Genomic DNA, 19,354 nt, shown 5'->3' with positions numbered 1-19,354 from the left:
TTCCAGATCTTTCTGCAGTTACGCATCTGCTTACCTCAAGAGATCAAAGACCAGAACTATGCGACTTTCCTTCTGCAAAATAGACAGTGTGTGAGTCACTTTCTTCTGTTCCCATTCCTGTGACAGGCTCACACTGCCTGCCCACCCACCATGTGCCACCTGTGCTAAACGGGAATGCTAAGCAGGAAGACAGCCTTCACGTTAGGTAAGAATGTGACTCAAGGCTGTCCTACAAAATGGAGACCTGGCATTTGTAACCTGCAACGCTCCCTCCTCTGCTGCTTGTCAGCGACAGCCCAGCCAAACGCCGACACAAATCACAGATGACTTTCAGCACGGGGCAAAAGTTACCCTACGGCCAGTTAAGGATGGACAAAGAGAATCAGCGGCCCAGCTCATCTCAAGTCAGCATTAACACAGCTTTAGCACTTTGGTAGGGAGTATTGCTGGCTGAACTCACTTTCTGGAAAGAGCAGATGTCGAGACAGGGGTCAGAGGAAAATTCCGAATAAGATAGGGATCGCCCACACAATAAATACTCGAAATAAGTTTTGCTTTTCTCCTGCAAGCCTAACACAATAGTACACTGATAATGCAGGGACAGTAAGCCCCGTGTACCCAGGATTTTTAGGAGTTGCTGGGTTTGCTTCCGTACCCGCCAGCCCAGAACATCTGAAAGTGGGCAGTGACGAGCAAAAGGGACGCATGGGGATTTTCCCCAAACTGTCCAGTCAGGCCCTGAGTCCTCCCAGGTCGATGGCACTTTCCTTCTCAGCCAAGCGGCCATTCAGGCTTTCCCTCGAATGATCTGGTCCTGTACCGAAAAGTGAGAGCGGCGGGAGATGGGAGCGGCGAGCAGGCGCAGGGAGGAGCCCGGCGTGGAGAGCCGTCCCCAGCCCGGAGTCGGAGGCGCCGGGAGGCCGGCCACCGCGAGCCGGCAGCTTCAGGAATGCGCCGTCGGACCCGCGGGCGGCCGCGGAGCGCGCAGGGATGAGGGCGCGCGGCGGGCGGGCCGCGGCGCCGCGCACCTGAGCGCCGGGGGCGTGGCGGCGGCGGGCCCTACCCCCGGCTCCACGGCGCGCCGCGCCCCCCGCGCTGCCTCGGCCCTTTCCGCCCGCGCTTCGGCGCCGCTCGGCTCCCCCCACCCCCCGCCTCTCCCTCCCTGCGAGCCTCGCACAGCCTTGGGACTGCGAGTGTGCCGGGACTCCCTGCACGCGTCCGGAGAGCGCTCGGCGCTTTCGGCTCACCTGGACACCCGCTCCCAGCCCCGCGCCACCTCGCCCGAAGCTCCTCCGAGGTAAGGAGCTGCCCCGGCCGCCCCAGCTCGGCTCGCGCACCCCATCCCCTCCTGGGGCTCGGCCGGACAGCTGGGTCCCCGCCCCCCTCCGCGAGCCGGCTCGGGGTGCGGTTCTTCGCACAGAGTTTGGGGGGCGTAGGTGGCGGGGATTCTGGACCTGCGGGGGCCGGGGCGAGGAGCCTGCGACCCGTCGGGCCGACAGGTGGCAGGGTCCGGCCGGGGTCGCCAGACCGCCGCAGACGCGGACTCTGTGGGGATGGAGCGGGGCGGGCCGGCCGGGGGTGGGGTCAGCTCCTCTCTCCTCCCCGCGAGGGGCGGTGATCGTCCCGCCCGCGGTCTAGGTGCGTCGGAGAAACTTTGCAGGGTGGGGACGCGGTAGCCACTGGCCGGCGGCACCGGTGGGCACGCTCTGGGGGGCTCCGCGCCGCGCGGTCGACTAGCAGACCCTCCGGCCAGGCCGGGACCTGACGCTGCCCCTCTCCGCCCCCTTTGTGTTTCTCCTCAGACTCGCGGGCTGCGGGAGGAGCCGCGGTCACCCCGCGCCCGGGGTGGGGGTCGTTCGCTCGCGTCCTCCTGGCCACGAGAAGGAAGGGGCGGCGGCGGCGGCGGCAGGAGCACGGGTGGACGGCCTGAGGTGCTAGCCCGACCGGCCCCTCTGGGAATATGGCGACCGGTGGCTACCGGGCCAGCGGCGGCCTCGGCGGCAGCACCACAGACTTCCTGGAGGAGTGGAAGGCGAAGCGCGAGAAGATGCGCGCCAAGCAGAACCCCCCGGGCCCGGCCGTCCCGGGCGGGGGCAGCAGCGACGCGGCCGGGAAGCCCCCAGTGGGGGCTCTGGCCACCTCGGCGGCCGCAGCGACCAACGAGCTCAACAACAACCTCCCGGGCGGCTCGGCCGCACCTGCCGCCCCCGGCCCGGGAGGCGTGAACTGCGCCGTCGGCTCCGCAGGACTGAGCCGGGCGGCCCCGGGCCCGCGGCGCGCGGAGGAGGAGTCCCCCGGCCCCTCCGCGGTTCCCGCCGCCGCCGCCGCCGCCGCGGGCGCTCCGCAGCCCCGGGGCGACGAGGAGGAGCCGGACGGCGCCCCGGACAAGGGCAAGAGCTCGGGCCCCAGTGCCAGGAAAGGCAAGGGGCAGATCGAGAAGAGGAAGCTGCGGGAGAAGCGGCGCTCCACCGGCGTGGTCAACATCCCGGCGGCGGAGGTGAGCCGGGCGGGGCCGCGGCCGGTCCTGGACGGGCCGCCGCCTCCGAGGTCTCCCTCCCGGGCCTCGGGGCCGGCGTGTTCCCGTGGCGACTCGTACTTCGTCTGCTTTCTCCCGAGTGAGGCAGCCAGAGGGTGATGGAGTTTTACTGGGAACCCAGCGCTTCCCGGGAAGTTCCCAAACCCAGAGTAGGACACGTGCTTTTCTGGCTTCCTGGCCAAGGTCTCAGACCCAGGGCCCCCCCTTTACTACCTGGACCTGTTTTTGCTCACCAGTTAGGAAAATTGATTCGTGATGATGACGACACCCTCTGGTTTCCCACGTGTCCTTCTCAACTTATCAGTTTATCTCTTCTGTCTAAACAGTGTTTACAAGCACCTGTAAAGGAAGTGTGGCCTTAGCATTAGCCAAGAGAGCTTTATTTTGCCCTGGACGCAAAGCCGAGTAGATCCAAATGAACCTACGTCCTATTTCATATTCTAACCAACTTTCTACTACGTAGCGTTCCCCAGTGTACGTCTTTTTTTTTTTTTTTTTTTTTTTTCCCCCCTGTGATGTTTAGGACTATAGAGATGCTGTTTGCCCAGACTGTCTCTTTTCTGGAAGGCATTTGTGGTAGGCTTTTTTGTTGTTGTGATTGTTGTTATGTTTTTGTTTGGGTAGTTCTGAGTGGTCTCACGACATTTTTGCAAGTAGCAGCATCTTTTCCTTAGGGTGATAAAAAATACCTGCTTAGTGACACTTCGCTCTGCCTGAAACAAAACTAAGCAATTCTAAGCAGGGTTTGGTTGCTTTAAAGAGTAGCTCACCGGTTTGGGGGAAGTGGTTCAACTACCTTGTTTGACCCAAAGTAAGCTGCATCTTTCTCTTGTTGGCTCCTGAGATTCCACGTTTTTTTCCCCTTTTACTCCCCCGACCTTTTAATTTTCTCAACTTTGCAATCCAGTAAATAACTATTATGAATTTACTAATCTCGTGGTTTAAGTAAAAGTATTTGCAGTCAGTTTGGCATATATCAAAAATATACAGATATTTAAGTATTAATATGATTTCCATGTCTGGAAAATTAGAGTGTCATTTCAGAGTGTATTTTTGTATGAGTGTTTCGAAAAGATTTTTATCAGCCAGCAGAACTGTCCTTTGTGGTTTGCTACTTGCGCAAAATATGTTATTCATTAAATTGCTTTAAAAGGAATTCGTGAAAGTGGTAATCAGATTTCCAGGGTTTTTTTTTTTTTTTTTTTTTTTGGGTTGTTGTTGAAGATTAAGGGGAATTTGAAGGCAAGGCTTTGGAAAGGCTGCATTCCTCAAGTTTATTTTAAAAATAGCTCATGGTCTAAATAAAAGAATTTGTCATTTTCAATCTTTTCTTCATTGTTCATCTGACAGGGGTCTTATTTTGGGAAATATCTTGGCAGATGGTAAACTGACTTTCTGTCTGGCTGCTTCTGCTAAAAATTTTTCAAGTATTTAAGAAAAAAAGAGTAATGTTTTCTGGGGGAAATAAGTAGAGTGTATCTTGTGAGATCCTAAGAAACATCTTTTGTTAATACTTAGGTTTTGAGTAAGGGAATGTAGTGCTGAGAATGTAGATGACTCCCCACGACAATTGAGTCTAATACTCTGGAATGTTTTTTGTTTGGGTGTTGGCAATTCCTAAATTTAACCTTCCTTGAAAACAAACAACCCAGGGTACCATTTTTTGTCCTGGATTTTGAACTTTCAGTGGTAACCGTGACTCTGTCTGGTAATGTTTTGCTACAGTGTCTAATGAACATACATCATGAGTGCTCTGCCCCACATTTTCACTTTTTTGTAAAATCTTTCAGATTATTTAATAGTGGTGAAGTATAACTCCAAAGATGGGCCATTTTCCTCTCTTTAGATGGTTGCTCTTTAGAATTGTCAGTTGTTTTTCTTAGTAGTTTCCACAGGGAGAAGGCAAGTTGCTGAGGAGTTTCTTGTGTGATGTAACTTTGTACTCCAGATTTTAAAAAGTTACATTGTATCTGAGACATTTTTCATATATGAAAATACTGTAAAAGGATGAAAATCAGGGCTGGCGCTGTGGCGTAATGGGTAAAGCTGCCTTTTATAGTGCTGGCATCCCATATGGGTGCCTGAACAAGTCTTGGCTGCTCCACTTCAGATCCAGTTCCCTGCTAATGGCCTAGGAAAGCAGCACGGGAGGCACAAGTGCTTGGGCTCCTGCACCTGTGTGGGAGGCTTGGCAGAAGTTCCTGGCTCCTGGCTTTGGACCGGCCCAACTTCTGCAATTGAGGCCATTTAGGGAATGAACCAGCAATGGAAGATTCTCTCTCTCTCTCTCTGCGACTCTGCCTTTCAGATACATAAATAAATCTTAAAAAAAAAAAAAGTTGAAAATCACCAAACTGTCCATACTCAAAAGTAGACTTGTATTTTATCCAATGTTAAGCAAGACTCTTCAGACAGTGTTCTCAGCCAACTTTATACTAATAGATTAACATACAGGTGCTATGTACAGAGCCTGTTTTAGTGGTTGGTAAACATTAAACATCTCTATGACACACTCGTTTTGAGTGTCATTAACTTATTAGTCAAAGAGCATTATGTACTGTCATAAAAGTATTTGAAAGCAGCTGAAGATATCCAATCAGTCACAGTTTTTTTTTTTTTTTTTTAAAGATTTATTTATTTATTTGAAAGAGTTACAGAGAGAGAGAAGGAGAGGCAGAGAGAGGGCTTCCATCTGCTGGTTTACTCCCCAATCGGCCACAACGGCCGGAGCTGCACCAGTGCAGAGCCAGGAGCTTCTTCATGGTCTCCCATGTGGGTGCAGGGGCCCAAGGACTTGGGCCATCTTCTGCTGCTTTCCCAGTCCATAGTAGAGAGTGGATCACAAGTGAGGCAGCCGGGACTCCAACCAGCACCCATATGAGATGCTGGCACTGCAGGCAGTGGCTTTACCCGCTACACCACAGTGCTGGCCCCCAAATGTAGTTTTAATAAGGAAGCAAATTATAACTGAAACTGGATGATAGGGGAAACCAAAGATGGGTACTGTGTGTGATGATTCTAATAGTCCACAAATCCAGAGGTTGTTTAATGAGATAAACTTTAGTTCTCATTTACTAAGAGCTTATTTTTTGGAAAAATAATTTTTTTGAATTTTTGCATTTTTTCTTTTCTGGTAACAGCTTGTACTGCATAATTGGGATGTGATATATTTTCTTCCAGTAGTTTTTGTATGTTTATCCGATCATGTTTGTCACATATCTGAGTTAAACACATTATCCTGAGCACTGGAAAAAGCAAGAAGAATAAGGAACAAGGTTGTAATCTAGGATGAAGCATAAGGCATAATTATGTGAAAAAACATTACTGCTGAGTTTACAGTTTAAAAGCCATTTTAATTCAGCATGTAACTAATTACATTAGAAATATTGTGTGTTTAGAGGGAAGAGTTGGGGCCCAGTGTTTGGTGCAGTGGTTAAGATGCTGCTAGGGACACCTGCAACCCTGAGTGCCTAGGTTCAAGTCCCAGCTCTGTTTCTGATCCACCTTCCTGCTCATGTTTACCTTGAGAGGCAGCAGGTAATGGCTGAAGCCCTTGGGTCCCTTCTACCTTGGTGGGATCCCGGGTTGAGTTCTGGGCTCCTGGCTTCCGCCTGCCTCAGTCCTGGCTGTTGTGGTCATCTGAGGAATGAACTAGCAGATTAAGATCTGTTCTCTCTGTCTCTGTGTGCGTGTGTCTGTGTTTCTGTCTTCTGCCTTTCAAATAAATAAATAAATCAAAATTTAAAAGGGAGAGATGATTGGACTGACTGGGAGAACTTATTGAGGATGAGATTTCTTATATTTCAATACATGTATGCAATATGTATTATCCATATCAGTTTATACATATCTACTTAAAACTTATCATTTCTTTGCTGTGAAAACATTCAAAATCCTTTCTTCTACTTTTTTCATTTGTTAATACAGTACATTATCAATATCTATAGTTGCCCTGGTGTAAAACAGAATGTCAGAACTTTTTACTCTCGTTTAACTGTAGCTTAGTACCTATCAGTTAACCCTTGCTCATCCTCCCTTCCTCCTGTTCTTCCTAGCTTCTAGTAACCACAATTATACACTCAACTTTTATGGAATCAGCTCAGATTCCACATGTGAGTGACATTGTGTGATACTTGTTTTTCTGTGGCTGGTTTGTCTTGCTTAACACAGTGACTTCCAGTACCATCCATGTTGCAAATGATGATATTTCTGCTGATTTATGGCTAAATAGTATTCCATTTTGTGCATGCACTGTATTTTCTTTATCCATTTGTCATTTGATGTACACTTGGGTTTTTCCATTTCTTGGTTTTTGTGAATAGTACTGCTATAAACATGGGAATGTAGACTGATTTTATTCCCCAATAGTGGAATTTTTGGATCGTATTTTTAGTTTCTTAAGAAATAGCCATATAAGTCTTGACTTGAGTCTTGTGTTTCTGTACCTGTGTATTTCCATATGTATCCTCACTGTATACGTAACTAAATTGTATTTTGAGTGTTAGAATGCAGTAATTTTTTAAAAAGATATATTTACTTATTTAAAAAGCAGAGTGGCAGAGAGAGAGAGATCTTCCATCCACAAGTTCATTCCCTAAATGACTGTAATGACTGGGTTTAGGCCAGGCCAAAGCTAGGAGCCTGTAACTCCATGTGAGTCTCTCACATGGATGATAGGGACCCAGGCACTTGGCCATCTGCAGCTTTCCCTGGCACATTTGCAGGAAGCTGGATCTGAAGCGGTGCATCTGGGACTCAGTATGGGGCAACATTACAGTCGGCTTAGCCTGCCATGTCACATTGCTGGCCCTTGCAGTGATTGTTAATTCTGGCAGCACATTAATATCACGTGAGGATCTTTACAAATTTCTTTATTGTCTGAGAGGCAGAGAGACAGAGTGATCCCATGCACTGATTCATTCCCCCAGGTGCCTGTGATGTCAGGGCTGGGTGGACGCCGAGTCAGGAGTCAAGAACACAATCCAAGTCTGCCATAGGGATAGCAGGGGCCCAAGTACTTGAGCCATCATGGCTGCCTCCTGAGATCTGCGTTTGGAAGCTGTGTGCCCACCGGTGCCGCCGGCCAGTGGCTACCGCGTCCCCACCCTGCAAAGTTTCTCCAACGCACCTAGACCGCGGGCGGGACGATCACCGCCCCTCGCGGGGAGGAGAGAGGAGCTGACCCCACCCTCGGCCGGCCTGCCCCGCTCCATCCCCACAGAGTCCGCGTCTGCGGCGGTCTGGCGACCCGGCTGGACCCTGCCACCTGTCGGCCCGACGGGTCGCAGGCTCCTCGCTCCGGCCCCCGCAGGTCCAGAATCCCCGCCACCTACGCCCCCAAACTCTGTGCCAGATGCTTTACAATGGGATGCAGGCATCTTAACCAGTGTTTTAACTGCTAGGCCAGATACCCACTTGTGATGTCAGGGTCTTAAGAAAATCTTCCTTCACAGTGATTCCTTGCTGTCTCCATTCCCCACTGCCACCCTGGATCCCAGGCATTTGTACTTCTATAAGATCCGTTGGTGATTCTAAACTGAGTCAGGGTTAATAAATATCAAGCTGTGCTCTGAATATAGAAAGGGACATAGACTTGACCATAAAGTGCTCTCAGGTAGCATAAAAAAACAAGTATGGTGATTAAGTATAGCCTAGTCCTCCCTGGGCAAGGTACTGGACTCAAAAAGGAGAAATAGTAGATGAGGGTTTCCCAGTTATACACCTGTTCCCAGAGTGTTTGTAAAGTTATTGCCATTGAGTATGGGTTAATTAATGGGCTGATGGAAATGGATACCATGGGAAATCTTTCAGTTGGTAGAAGTGGCACTAAAGTTTTGGGCTAAGAATAAAAATTAATTTACATTTAAAGTTTCTGTCTCTGGTGGTTGGCTAAAGTGCTTTACATACTGTCTTAATGCTGGTAGCAGTCTCGTGTGATAGTTAATCTTTATATCCTCATTTCCAGAGGAGAAAGTAAAATCTTGGAACTTGAATGATTCAAAATCACATAGATTATGCACAATTATTGTATTTCAGTTTTAAAAATAGAGAGTGAGTGATAGAGCAATATTTGAAATATTCTTGCGGGTTTTTTTCTGTGAGTATGTGTATGAGAGAGAGAGTGACAAAGAGAAAGACAGACAGACTAGGGAAAGGGAAGTTTTCAAATATACATATCTTGGGGCTGGTGCTATGGTGTAGCAGGTACAGCCACTGATTGCAGGGTCAGCATCCCATATGGGTGCTGGTTCTAGTCCTGGCTGCTCCACTTCCCATCCAGCTCTCTGCTATGGCCTGAGAAAGCAGTGAAAGATGACCCAAGTCCTTGGGCCTCTGCACCTGCCTGGTATACCTGGAAGAAGCTCCTGGCTTCCAATTGGCTTAGCTCCGGCAGTTGCGACCCTTTGGGGAGTAAACCAGCAGATGGAAGACTTCTTTCTCTGCCTGTGCCTCTCTGTAACTCTGCCTTACAAATAAATAAATACATTTTATTTTGCATTGTTTGGCATAGTTTCCTAAATTTCTTCCCATAACTTTTTATTAAAGGCAATTTTAAATAAACATGTGCATAAGGAAAACATTGCAAATGTGAAATTGAATAGAACTTAAGGTCAGATTTGTAGGTCCGAAGATTGCTTCTTACCTATTAGAGTTAGCTTGTCAAAATGTACATAATTATAAATAAATTATTCATAAATAAATATAAAATAATATATGAATTCACAAGTGAAGTATAATTATAAATTATTTGTAATCTTAATTATATAAATAAAAAGTTTTGTAAGTATAACTTAAAAAGTTTGGCTGGTGGTCAGAAAATGTGGACTTTAATTTTATTTAAGGGGTATGTTGTCTGACAAGATTGGAAATAGTACCTACTCCAGAGTTGAAACTCAGGATGACAAAAGGGAAGGTAAAGGATCATTTAATAGAAAGCACCTTTATATGAACACCTTTTAGGTCATTACTGTTCAGTGTATGCATTGACCATCATCCAGGACAAGTTCTACTTGGTAAACTTTGTAAATCCAGGTGAACCTAGGAATGCCTTTGGTATCACCATTATGTTCCAGACTGTTGTTGACCTTTCTGTGTTGGAGAAAATTTGAATGGGGTCAGTGTTGTGTAAACTCTGAGGCTATTTACTGATTAAGTCCAACTTTTCCTAAAGGTTTAAGCTCATTGATAAAGCAGATTAATATTATCAGAATTTATAATATAATGAGTGTTTTAAGCTGTGATGATTTTTTTAAAGATTTATTTATTTGAAAGGCAGAATTTTTACAGAGAGGCAGAAGCAGAGAGAGAGAGAGAGAGAGAGAGAGAGAGAGAATGGTCTTCTATCTACTGGTTCACTCACCAGATGGCCAAAACGGTCAGAGCTAAGCCAATCCGGAACCAGGAGCTTCTTCCGGGTGTCCCCAGTAGGGCTGTCCTCTACTGTTTTCCCAGGCCATAGCAGAGAGCTGGATGGGGAGTCAGCAGCCAGGACTTGAACTGGCGCCCATAAGGGATGCTGGAACTGCAAGCTGTGGCTTGACCCACTATGCCACAGCACTGGCCCTGATGATTTTCTTATAAAAGTTATAATTACATAATTAAAGTTGTGGTGTAAGTAATGAGTGCCAAGGACTGTTCTAAGCACTTTACATGTATTAGGACATTTAATTCTCACCATAGCACTAAAATGAGACAAAGAGGCTAAGTTACATACTTGCCTGAAATCATACATGTAGTAGGAAGTAGTTTGCATTCACAGGCTGATGCTTAATGATTGTTATTATACTTCATTCTTACTATATACTCAGATTAAGAAGTAGATACTTTTGTGTTAAAAGGTGCTAGTGCAAATACTGTAGAAATTGAAATTAGTCTGTTCCACAGAAGACGGCATGGCTTAATCCACTGGCAACCTGTCAGATGTGCCACTTCTGATCCAGCTGCCTGCTCATGTGCCTGGGAAAGTAGCAGAAGATGGCCCGAGTGCTTGGGCCCCTGCCATCCATGCAGGAGACCCAAATGGAGTTGTACTGGGCTGTTGGCTTCTGCCTGGCCCAGTCCTGGCCGTTATGGCTGTTTGGGGAGCAACTAGCAGATTGAAGATCGCTCTCTGTTTTTGTCACTCTGCCTTTCAATCATTTTTTCCCCAAAGAAACATTTTATTTAAGGAATGCAAACTTCATGCATTTCATAAGTACAGCTTTAGGAATAGAGTGATTCTTCTCACCATACCTGCCCTCCCACCCACACCCCCACCCTTCCTCCACCTCTCCTATTCCCAGTCTTATTCTCCACTAACATCCATTTTCAATTAACTTTATACACAGAAGACCAACTCTGTACTAGGTGAAGAGTTCAACAATTTGCACAGAGGAAAAAAAACAAAAAACACAAACTGTTCCTCAACAGTCAAGACAAGAGCTGTTCAAAGTCATTGCATCTTAGAAGTTAATTTCACTTCCTTTTTTTAGATACTTAATTAACTTTAAAGAAGCACCCAAGAAAGATACATCTTTTGCAAGCACTTAGACATAAAACTTGTGAGGCGTAAAAATATCTTCCACTTAATACATTAAAAGAAAGTCCTTGAGAATAAATTTTTATCGTTAATTAAGGAAGCACCTACGAAAACAAGCAATGGAGTTGGACACTTAGGCATAACTAGAACTTATGAAACATAAGAACATCCTCCACTTAATACACTAAAATGAAATAAATCTTTGAGAACAGTTTTACTGTTAACTCTCATAATACAACTCTTTGAGGACAGAGGTTCTGCATGGGAAGTTAGTGCACAGTGACTCCTGATGTTAACTTAATGATTAACACTATTAGGCATGATGACAGTGATCACCCGAGGCTCTGGACATGAGCTGCCTAGGCTGTGGAAGCCTTTTGAATCCACACACTCCTTCAGTATTTAGAGAAGGCCGTAAGTAAAGTAGAAGTCCTCTTTTCCCTTCAGAGAAAAGTACCTCCTTGTTTGATAACCACTTCTTTCCACTGGGGACTCACCACTACATGTCCTTCATGGAGGACAGTTTTTTGCCACAGTGTCTTGGCTTTCCATCAATCATTTTTTTAAGATGAATGAAAGGGGGACTTTAGTGGAAAACTTTGAGAGCAATAAACATAAATAACATTTATATTCTTATTTAAAATTATTAACAAAACTCATGGCCTCGTTATGTTTTTTTTTTTCATTTTTTAGATTCATTTTTTATTTATTTGAAAGAATTACAGAAAGGGAGAGGAGAGACAGAGAGGTCTTCCATCTGCTGGTTCATTCCCCAAAAGGCTGCAGTGGCAGGATCTGGGCTGGTCTGGAGCCAGGTGCCAGGAGCTTCTTCTGGGTCTCCCACATGGGTGCAGGGGCACAAGCATCTGGTCCATCCTCTACTGCATTCCCAGGAGGATTAGCAGGGAACTGGATCAGAAGTGGAGCAGCTGGGGCTCAAACTGGCATCCATATGGGATGCCGCCAGGTGGCTTAACCTGGCGGTGGCTTAACCTACTATTATGGCACAGTGCTGGCCCCCTATTTATGTTCTTTGTCATTTCTCTGTTGGTTTTTGGTACCTGTGATGTAGGCCAGAAAATAATTACACTATTTCATAGTATGCTGATGTAATAATTTAGAAGTTTAAAATTATTGGCAAATACTAGGTTTCATAATTTTCAGTCCTTTTTTAAAATTGAGATGTTCATAAACTGTTAAATTCACCTTTTTAGGATGTACAGTAAAATGGTTTTTAATATAGTCACTGTGTTGTGTGCTAAATGCTTTTTTTGTGTTTTCAGTTGAATTTTCATTATAATACTAGAACCTCTGTTACCTAAGTTTTAGCTTTCCAACCAGTAAAGTGCAATGATAGTCAAACCATGAGAAGTAATTAATTTAAAATAGTTTAATATGAACCTTTCCCACATTTCACAGAAAAAATGTTGTGGTAGAATCTCTTCAATTATAAGGTTTTTAAAACTTGGGCATCTGCTGCTGCTGAAGTTTGGTTTAAAGAGGTATTTAATTTGTGATACTTTTAATTTATTTTAATTTTTATATGTATCTCATGAAGATATGAAAATGTGTTGTCTAAACATTTGGGAACATTGGTTTAAAGTTTAAAACATGGCATTAAAAAAAAAAAAGATTTATTTTATTTATTTGGAAGGCAGAATTACAGAGAGACGGGCAGAGGGGTGTCTTCCATCCGCTGGTTCACTCGCCAGATGGTCACAGTGGCCAGAGCTGTGCTGATCCAAAGCCAGGAGCTTCTTCCAGGTCTGCCACACAAGGGCAGGGGCCCAAGGACTTGGGCCATCTTCTGCCACTTCCCCAGGCCATAGCAGAGAGCTGAATTAGAAGTTTAGTGGCCAGTACTCGAACTGGTGCCCATAAGGGATGCCGGCACTGCAGGTAGCTGCTTTACCCACTATGCCACAGCTCAATTTCTTAAGGGTGTGTTTACTTTGCCAATTAGTTTCATTGCTGAGTTCCTGTTTCTTATTGAAATTGATCTCTTGAAGGTAGCTTGGAACCTCCTGGTTGCCAAGCATAGCAGTTTCTTTTCTGTTTTCATCCTTTCTGACTTCTCTCTAGCACGTGCCCTGACCATTCCTCTCCTTTGCATGCTGCAGCATTTTTGTGACTTTCTTTTAGTTGGTTTATTCAGGAGCATTTGAGTGTCTGTTCTGTGCCTCAAACCTAGTAATAACAATGATATTCAACAGAATTGAAGGAACTTGTGGCCTTCCTTCTGTCAGAGAAAAAGATAACAAGTAATTACAACGAGGTACCATAATAACTGTGACAGAGAAAACAAAGTATTGAACTAGCACAGAAAAAGGGGTCACTGATTACTTGAAGTCTTTATATAAGATGTGGTGATATTGTGTCCTAGGTCTTATTTGGTAAGAAGGTTCTTCCAAATGGAGAAGGGGACACAGTAACGTTCTAGGTAACTCAGGTGGCATGTGCAAAGGCACAGAGCTGGGAAATAATAGTTTTATGTTTTTCTGCTGCATGCCAAGCACTATGCAGCATGCTTTGCAGGTGTTATTTGTAATCTTCAGTACTTATCATTTTACTAGATGAGGAAGTTGAGCCTCAAAGACTCTCTAAAAGGCCTTACTGGCAGAACTTGGTTCTGACTTCCATGTGTTTGTGTGCCAGTGACCAAACATTGGTTATCATTGTCAGAAGTAAGCAGGATATGTTCTAACATTGGAAACTTTGATGTGCAGAGAATTCATGGTGGGGAGCGAATGGATTACAGTTATTATATGAACCAATTGTGATGGATTCCAATGTCACCCTGAGGAATTCATACTTTATTCTGCTGTCTTTTGTTAGTATTGTTGACTGGATGTCTCCTTCCTCTGTCCATACCTGTTTATATAACAGCTCTCACAGCTTTTGAAGAGGAAAAAGTCTTGCCTGCCTAGTTTGAAATCATTAAGTTGATTTTCTTCTTCAGAGAGAATCTTCTATTCAAAAGTAGTAAACCACATAAAATGCTGTAAAAATAATATGCACATAGTAGAATAAGTCAATTCTAATTTCCTCAGAGGTTAAAAATAAATTGGAGGATAGAATCTAAACAAAGTTACACCAACTGATTTCTTTTGCTATGAGAATACTAATGAATACATTTGTGAGTAGCTTTTTCAGACAGGGCCAGAGCCAAGTGGAGATAGGGATCTCTGGTTGTATTAAATTGCCAGTCTGATCTGAGTGTATATAACTGGAGAAGTTTATAGCTTACTGTTGTCCCTGAGCCCTACACTTGATATAAAAATAGATACTTATTCTCTGGCTCTTGCAGTTCATCTTGGAATACAGATGGCTGGAATACAAGTATTAAAAGATGAGCATTGCCATTGACCCTTTTTCCACGTTACTTGTTTGACTTTTGTTGTTGTTGTTGTTGTTGTTGTTTTTGACAGGCAGAGTGGACAGTGAGAGAGAGAGACAGATAGAAAGGTCTTCCTTTTGCTGTTGGTTCACCCTCCAATGGCTGCCACGGCTGGCGCGCTGCGGCTGGCGCACGGCACTGATCTGATGACAGGAGCCAGGTGCTTCTCCTGGTCTCCCATGGGGTGCCGGACCCAAGGACTTGGGCCATCCTCCACTGTACTCCCTGGCCACAGCAGAGAGCTGGCCTGGAAGAGGGGCAACTAGGACAGAATCCGGCGCCCCAACAGGGACTAGAACCTGGTGTGCTGGCGCCGCAAGGCGGAGGATTAGCCTAGTGAGCCATGGCGCCGGCCTACTTGTTTGACTTCTACAAACATTTCTCCCTCTATCATTCCCTAAATATGATAAAGGAACTGAAGTGCATCTCCAAACCATGTTTTAAGAATACTGTTTTTTTGAGTGAAAGTAATTCTTTCATATTGGAAAAAATTTAAAGTTACGCAGCAAAAACCGGCCTATGCAAAAATCAGCTGCCAATTACAGTTTATAAATTTATTACATTGTCTTCCATTTTTATCTGTTTGGATTTTATGCTACTTACATTTTAAAAAAGGTTTATTTTCATCTACTTGAAAGGCTGAACTAGAGAGGAGTTGGAGTGGACAGAGAATGATCCTCCAAGTGCTGATTCACTCCCCAAATGCCCATATATCCAGGGCTGGTCAAGCCAAAGCCAGGAGCCCAGAAATCCACTCCATATGAGTAGTAGGGGTCCAAGCACTTGAATCATCATCCAGCACCTCCCAGGATGCATTTAGCTGCAAGCTTGAGAAAAAGCTGAGCAACAATGCCAGTCTCTCTAGGTATACTTTTGTAAACTACCTTCAGGCTTGACATTGTATCATGAATATTATTTCATGCTAAACTGTTTCTGGAAGCAGGTATGTTAATTATCATTTTTTTTTTGTTGTTAACATTGTTCCTACTGTCCATTGATAACTATTACTTTATAATTTTAATACAATAATTCTGATTATTTTTAGGCATACAAATATAAATGAATATATATACAGAAAATTACCATTATAACCTTTTTGTCAGTGCTGTATAAGCATCTTTACATATCAAGAAGTGTATAACTCTGTTGTTATTTTTAATGACTGCAGAATGTTCTAATACAGCCACTGTACATTTACTGTCTTGTTAGTGCTATTACATATTAGATAATACATGAGGCCTCTGGACATTTAAGTAGCTGTACCTAAGCTATATCAGCATTGCCAGGATTTGGACTGACTCATGACTTGTCTTCAGTAATTTTTTATCTAATTTGGAAGAAAAGAGATATGATATTTCTGCAACATTAAATTATATGGTTTATAAAATGTGAAATGTTAAACCATAGTGATAATACAGAGCTGTGGGAGGTCCCTAGAATACAAAATGATACAGAAAATTTTGTGGAAGGAATGTGAGATTTGAGCTAGATCTTGAAGGACATAGGAAACGGACAGATGAAGAGAGGGGTTATTTTAGGTTATAGGAATGAAGTGGGCAGAGATACAGAGGTGAGAATTAGCAATCTGATTAGAATAGAATATACTGGGAAATAATTTTAGGTAAAACTGAGGAAGCAGAATTGTGAAGGTCCTTAATAACCAGGTTGAAAATTTTATGCTTGATGTGTCAGGTTACAGAAGAGCTTGAGCTGTGTATGTTTATATTGTGAGAGCAGGATTTTATTTATTTATTTTTAAAAATTTATTTATTTATTTGAAAGAGTTACAGAGAGAGAGGGAGAGACAGAGATATCTTCCATCCTGTGGTTCACCACCCAAATGGCCACAACAGCCAGGCCTGGGCCAGGATGAAGCCAGGAGCTAGGAGCTGCTTCTTGGTCTCCAATGTGGGTTCAAGGGTTCCAAGCACTGGGCCATTCTCCTATTTTCCCAGGCACGTTAGCAGGGAGCTGGATCAGAAGAGGAGCAGCTGTGATTTGAACCGTTGGTCATAGGGGATGCTGGCATCATAGGCAGTGGCTTTACCTGCTATACCATAGCACCAGCCCCAGAGAGCAGGATTTTAATAAGATCAGCTGTTTGGCAGTGATATACTGATGAGATCAGAGGAAGGAGAGAGCAGGGAGAAGGGGATTTGTTTGGAGGTTGTCACATGTACACTCAGTTGGGGATACCTTGTATGTGAAACTATTAGAGCACTAGAGTAGAATGTAGTTTATTAATGATGTTCTCTGTTTTATGCTTTTGATTTTTTTTTATTTTTTACTTATTTGAAAGGCAGAGTTACAGAAAGAGAGAGAGAGAGAAATCTTGCATCTGCTTGTTCACTCCCCAAATGGATGCAATGGCCAGGTGTGGGCTGAGCCAAACCCAGAAGCACAGAGCTTCTTCCAGGACTCCCATGTGGGTGACAGGGGCCTAAACACTTGGGCTATCTTCTGCTACTTTCCCAAGTACATTAGCAGGGAGCAGGACTGGGAAATGGGATATCTGGGATTTGAACTGATACCCAGATGGCTTAACCTGCTGTGCCACAACACCGGCCCCTGTTTTATGTTTCTTTAACTGGAGGACATTAGAGAATTTACTATTTTATTGAGTCGTGTAATAATTTCAAAGACATCGCTTATACCACAAGTTGGTTTTAAAATATTTTATTATTTTGAGTGAAAGAAAGTATGTGTATTTCTTTTTTTAAAAAAAAGATTTATATATTTATTTGAGAGGTGGAGTTAGGGGTGAGAGAGAGAAAGGGGGGGGCGGTCCTTCCATCTGCTGGTTCACTGAGCTGGGCCAATCTGAAACCAGAAGCCAGGAGCTTACCCCGGGTCTCCCATGTGGGTGCAGGGGCTCAAAGACTTGGGCCATCTTCCACTGCTTTCCCAGGCCATAGCAGAGAGCTGGATCAGAAGCAGAACAGCCAGGAATCAAACCCTTGCCCGTGTGGGATGCTGATACTACAGGAAACAGCTTTGCCTGGTACACCATGGTGCTAGTCCTGATGTTTGTATTTCATAATAAACATTAATAAAAAACATTTATGTGCTTAAAAGGCCTGGCACCATTTTGAGTGTTTATGTGTGTTAACTCTTTAAATCTTTAGAAAAACTGGAGGGCTTTTTCTGTCATCTTTCTGTGTTGCCACAATGGTGTTCATGAATGACTTGGCCGAGGCTCTCGAGATCATCAGCAAGGCTGAAAATAGAGGCAAATGCCAGGTTTTTATCAGGCCCTGCTCTAGAGTCATTGTCAGTTTCTTTTTTATTTTTTTTTAAAAGATGTATGTATTTACTTGAAAGTCAGAATTGGCGGCGGCGGGGTGGGGTGGGGATCCATCCGTTGGTTCATTCCCCAAATGGCCACAGTGGCCAGGGCTGGGCCAGGCCGAAGACAGGAGCCAGGAGCCCCTTCTGGGTCTCCCACATGGGTGCAGGGCCCCCAGCGCTTGGGCCATCCTCTGCTGCCTTCCCAGGCACATTAGCAGAGAGCTGGATTGGAAGTAGAGCAGCCGGGACTTGATCTGGTGCCCATATGGAATGCTGGTGCTGCAGATGGTGGTTTAACCTGCTGCACCACAGCACCAGCACCAGGTTTCTTAACTGTTATGATGAAACATTGTTGTATTTGTGAATGTGAAATTGTTGATGATCACAGAGCTGTGTAAATTGTTGTCAACCATAGGCAGGTTAAACAAGTGTGGAGTGATCAGCCCTAGAGTTGATGTGCAATCAGAAAAGCTGGAAAATGGCAGAACAATCTGCTCCCATAGTGCCAGTTTGGTTTTATTGTACTCACAACCTCAGCTGTCATCAAGGACCATGAAGAAGCAGGACAAAAACACAGAGGATGGAAAAATCCTGAGATTCTTTTTCTAGGGATATGATACATACATGCAAATAGAAGTCTCAGTGGACCAAAAATCAGAAACAAAACAACTGTATGGAAGTCAATGCTTCTAGTCCTTTTGTACAGATGAGGAAGGCATAAGCCCTGCTGGGGTTCCCATTCAATGGTTTGGTTGCCGACTTTGCTTTGCCTTTACTCCTGAGTTTTTCCCCACTGTGTTTCCAACTTCATAATAGGGTTACATCACCTTTTAGTGCTAGCCTGAGCAAAGCAGACATCTTGCTTACTTTCAGGATTTTCATCATTTTTGAGTCTTTTCTTCTTGTTCTGATGTAAAAGCTACCTGAGAGGGAAGAGTAAGTTGGGTTTTATTTTTCTCTAAAGGGAAGTGGTTTTTAATACCTAGGTAAACTAAAAGCTTGATTTATAATGGTTCATCCATTCGTAGATAATCTAAGGTTAATTATATTAAAGATCTAAAAAAAATGTAAAGTATTCAAGAAACAAAAAGAGAAAGGGACAGAGAAAACTTCTCAAAATGCCTGAAAGACTAGGATCTCAGTCAGGCCAAAGCCAGGAGCAAGGAATGCAATCCTGGTCTCCCACATGGGTAGTAGACATTCAGCCACTTGAGTCATCACCCTGCTTTCCAAAGTCTGTATTGGCAAGAAGCTACTGGGATGTGTAGCTGGTAATTGATTCAGTACTCCCATGTGGTTTGCAGGCATCTTTTTTTTTTTTTTTTTTTTGAATTTATTTATTTGAAAGAGTTACACAGAGAGAGAAGGAGAGGCAGAGAGAGGTCGGTCTTCCATCCTGCTGGTTCACTCCCCAGTTGGCTATAATGGCCAAAGCTACGCCAATCAGGAGGCAGGAGCTTCCTCCGGATCTTCCCATGTGGTTGCAGGGGCCCAAGGACTTGGGCCATCTTCTGCTGCTTTCCCAGGCCACAGCAGAGATCTGGATTGGAAGTGGAGCAGCTTGGACTAGAACTGGCACCCATATAGAATGCTGGCACTGCAGGCGGCAGCTTTA

The 19,354-nt window shown here is 44.6% G+C and overlaps 1 protein-coding gene across 2 annotated transcripts in view; it reads left to right on the top strand.

Annotated features, from left to right (window-relative positions):
- Positions 1 to 1,156: 1,156 nt before the first annotated feature.
- The window catches only part of PAWR (pro-apoptotic WT1 regulator), a 114,908-nt gene continuing 96,710 nt past the window's right edge, over positions 1,157 to 19,354 (top strand). The window contains exons 1-2 of one of the 2 annotated variants that reach the window (XM_008256842.4): positions 1,157 to 1,297; positions 1,803 to 2,497. In XM_008256842.4, the coding sequence (XP_008255064.1) occupies positions 1,961 to 2,497 (537 nt within the window). In that variant the 5' untranslated portion in view covers positions 1,157 to 1,297; positions 1,803 to 1,960. Of the gene's footprint in view, positions 1,298 to 1,614; positions 2,498 to 19,354 lie in introns of those variants that run through there. The other variant, XR_011380183.1, reaches the window with a different exon arrangement.

This window comes from Oryctolagus cuniculus, chromosome 11, assembly GCF_964237555.1.
Source record: "Oryctolagus cuniculus chromosome 11, mOryCun1.1, whole genome shotgun sequence".
In the NCBI taxonomy this organism is placed as follows: domain Eukaryota; kingdom Metazoa; phylum Chordata; class Mammalia; order Lagomorpha; family Leporidae; genus Oryctolagus; species Oryctolagus cuniculus.
This window is presented reverse-complemented; position numbering and strand designations above follow the sequence as displayed.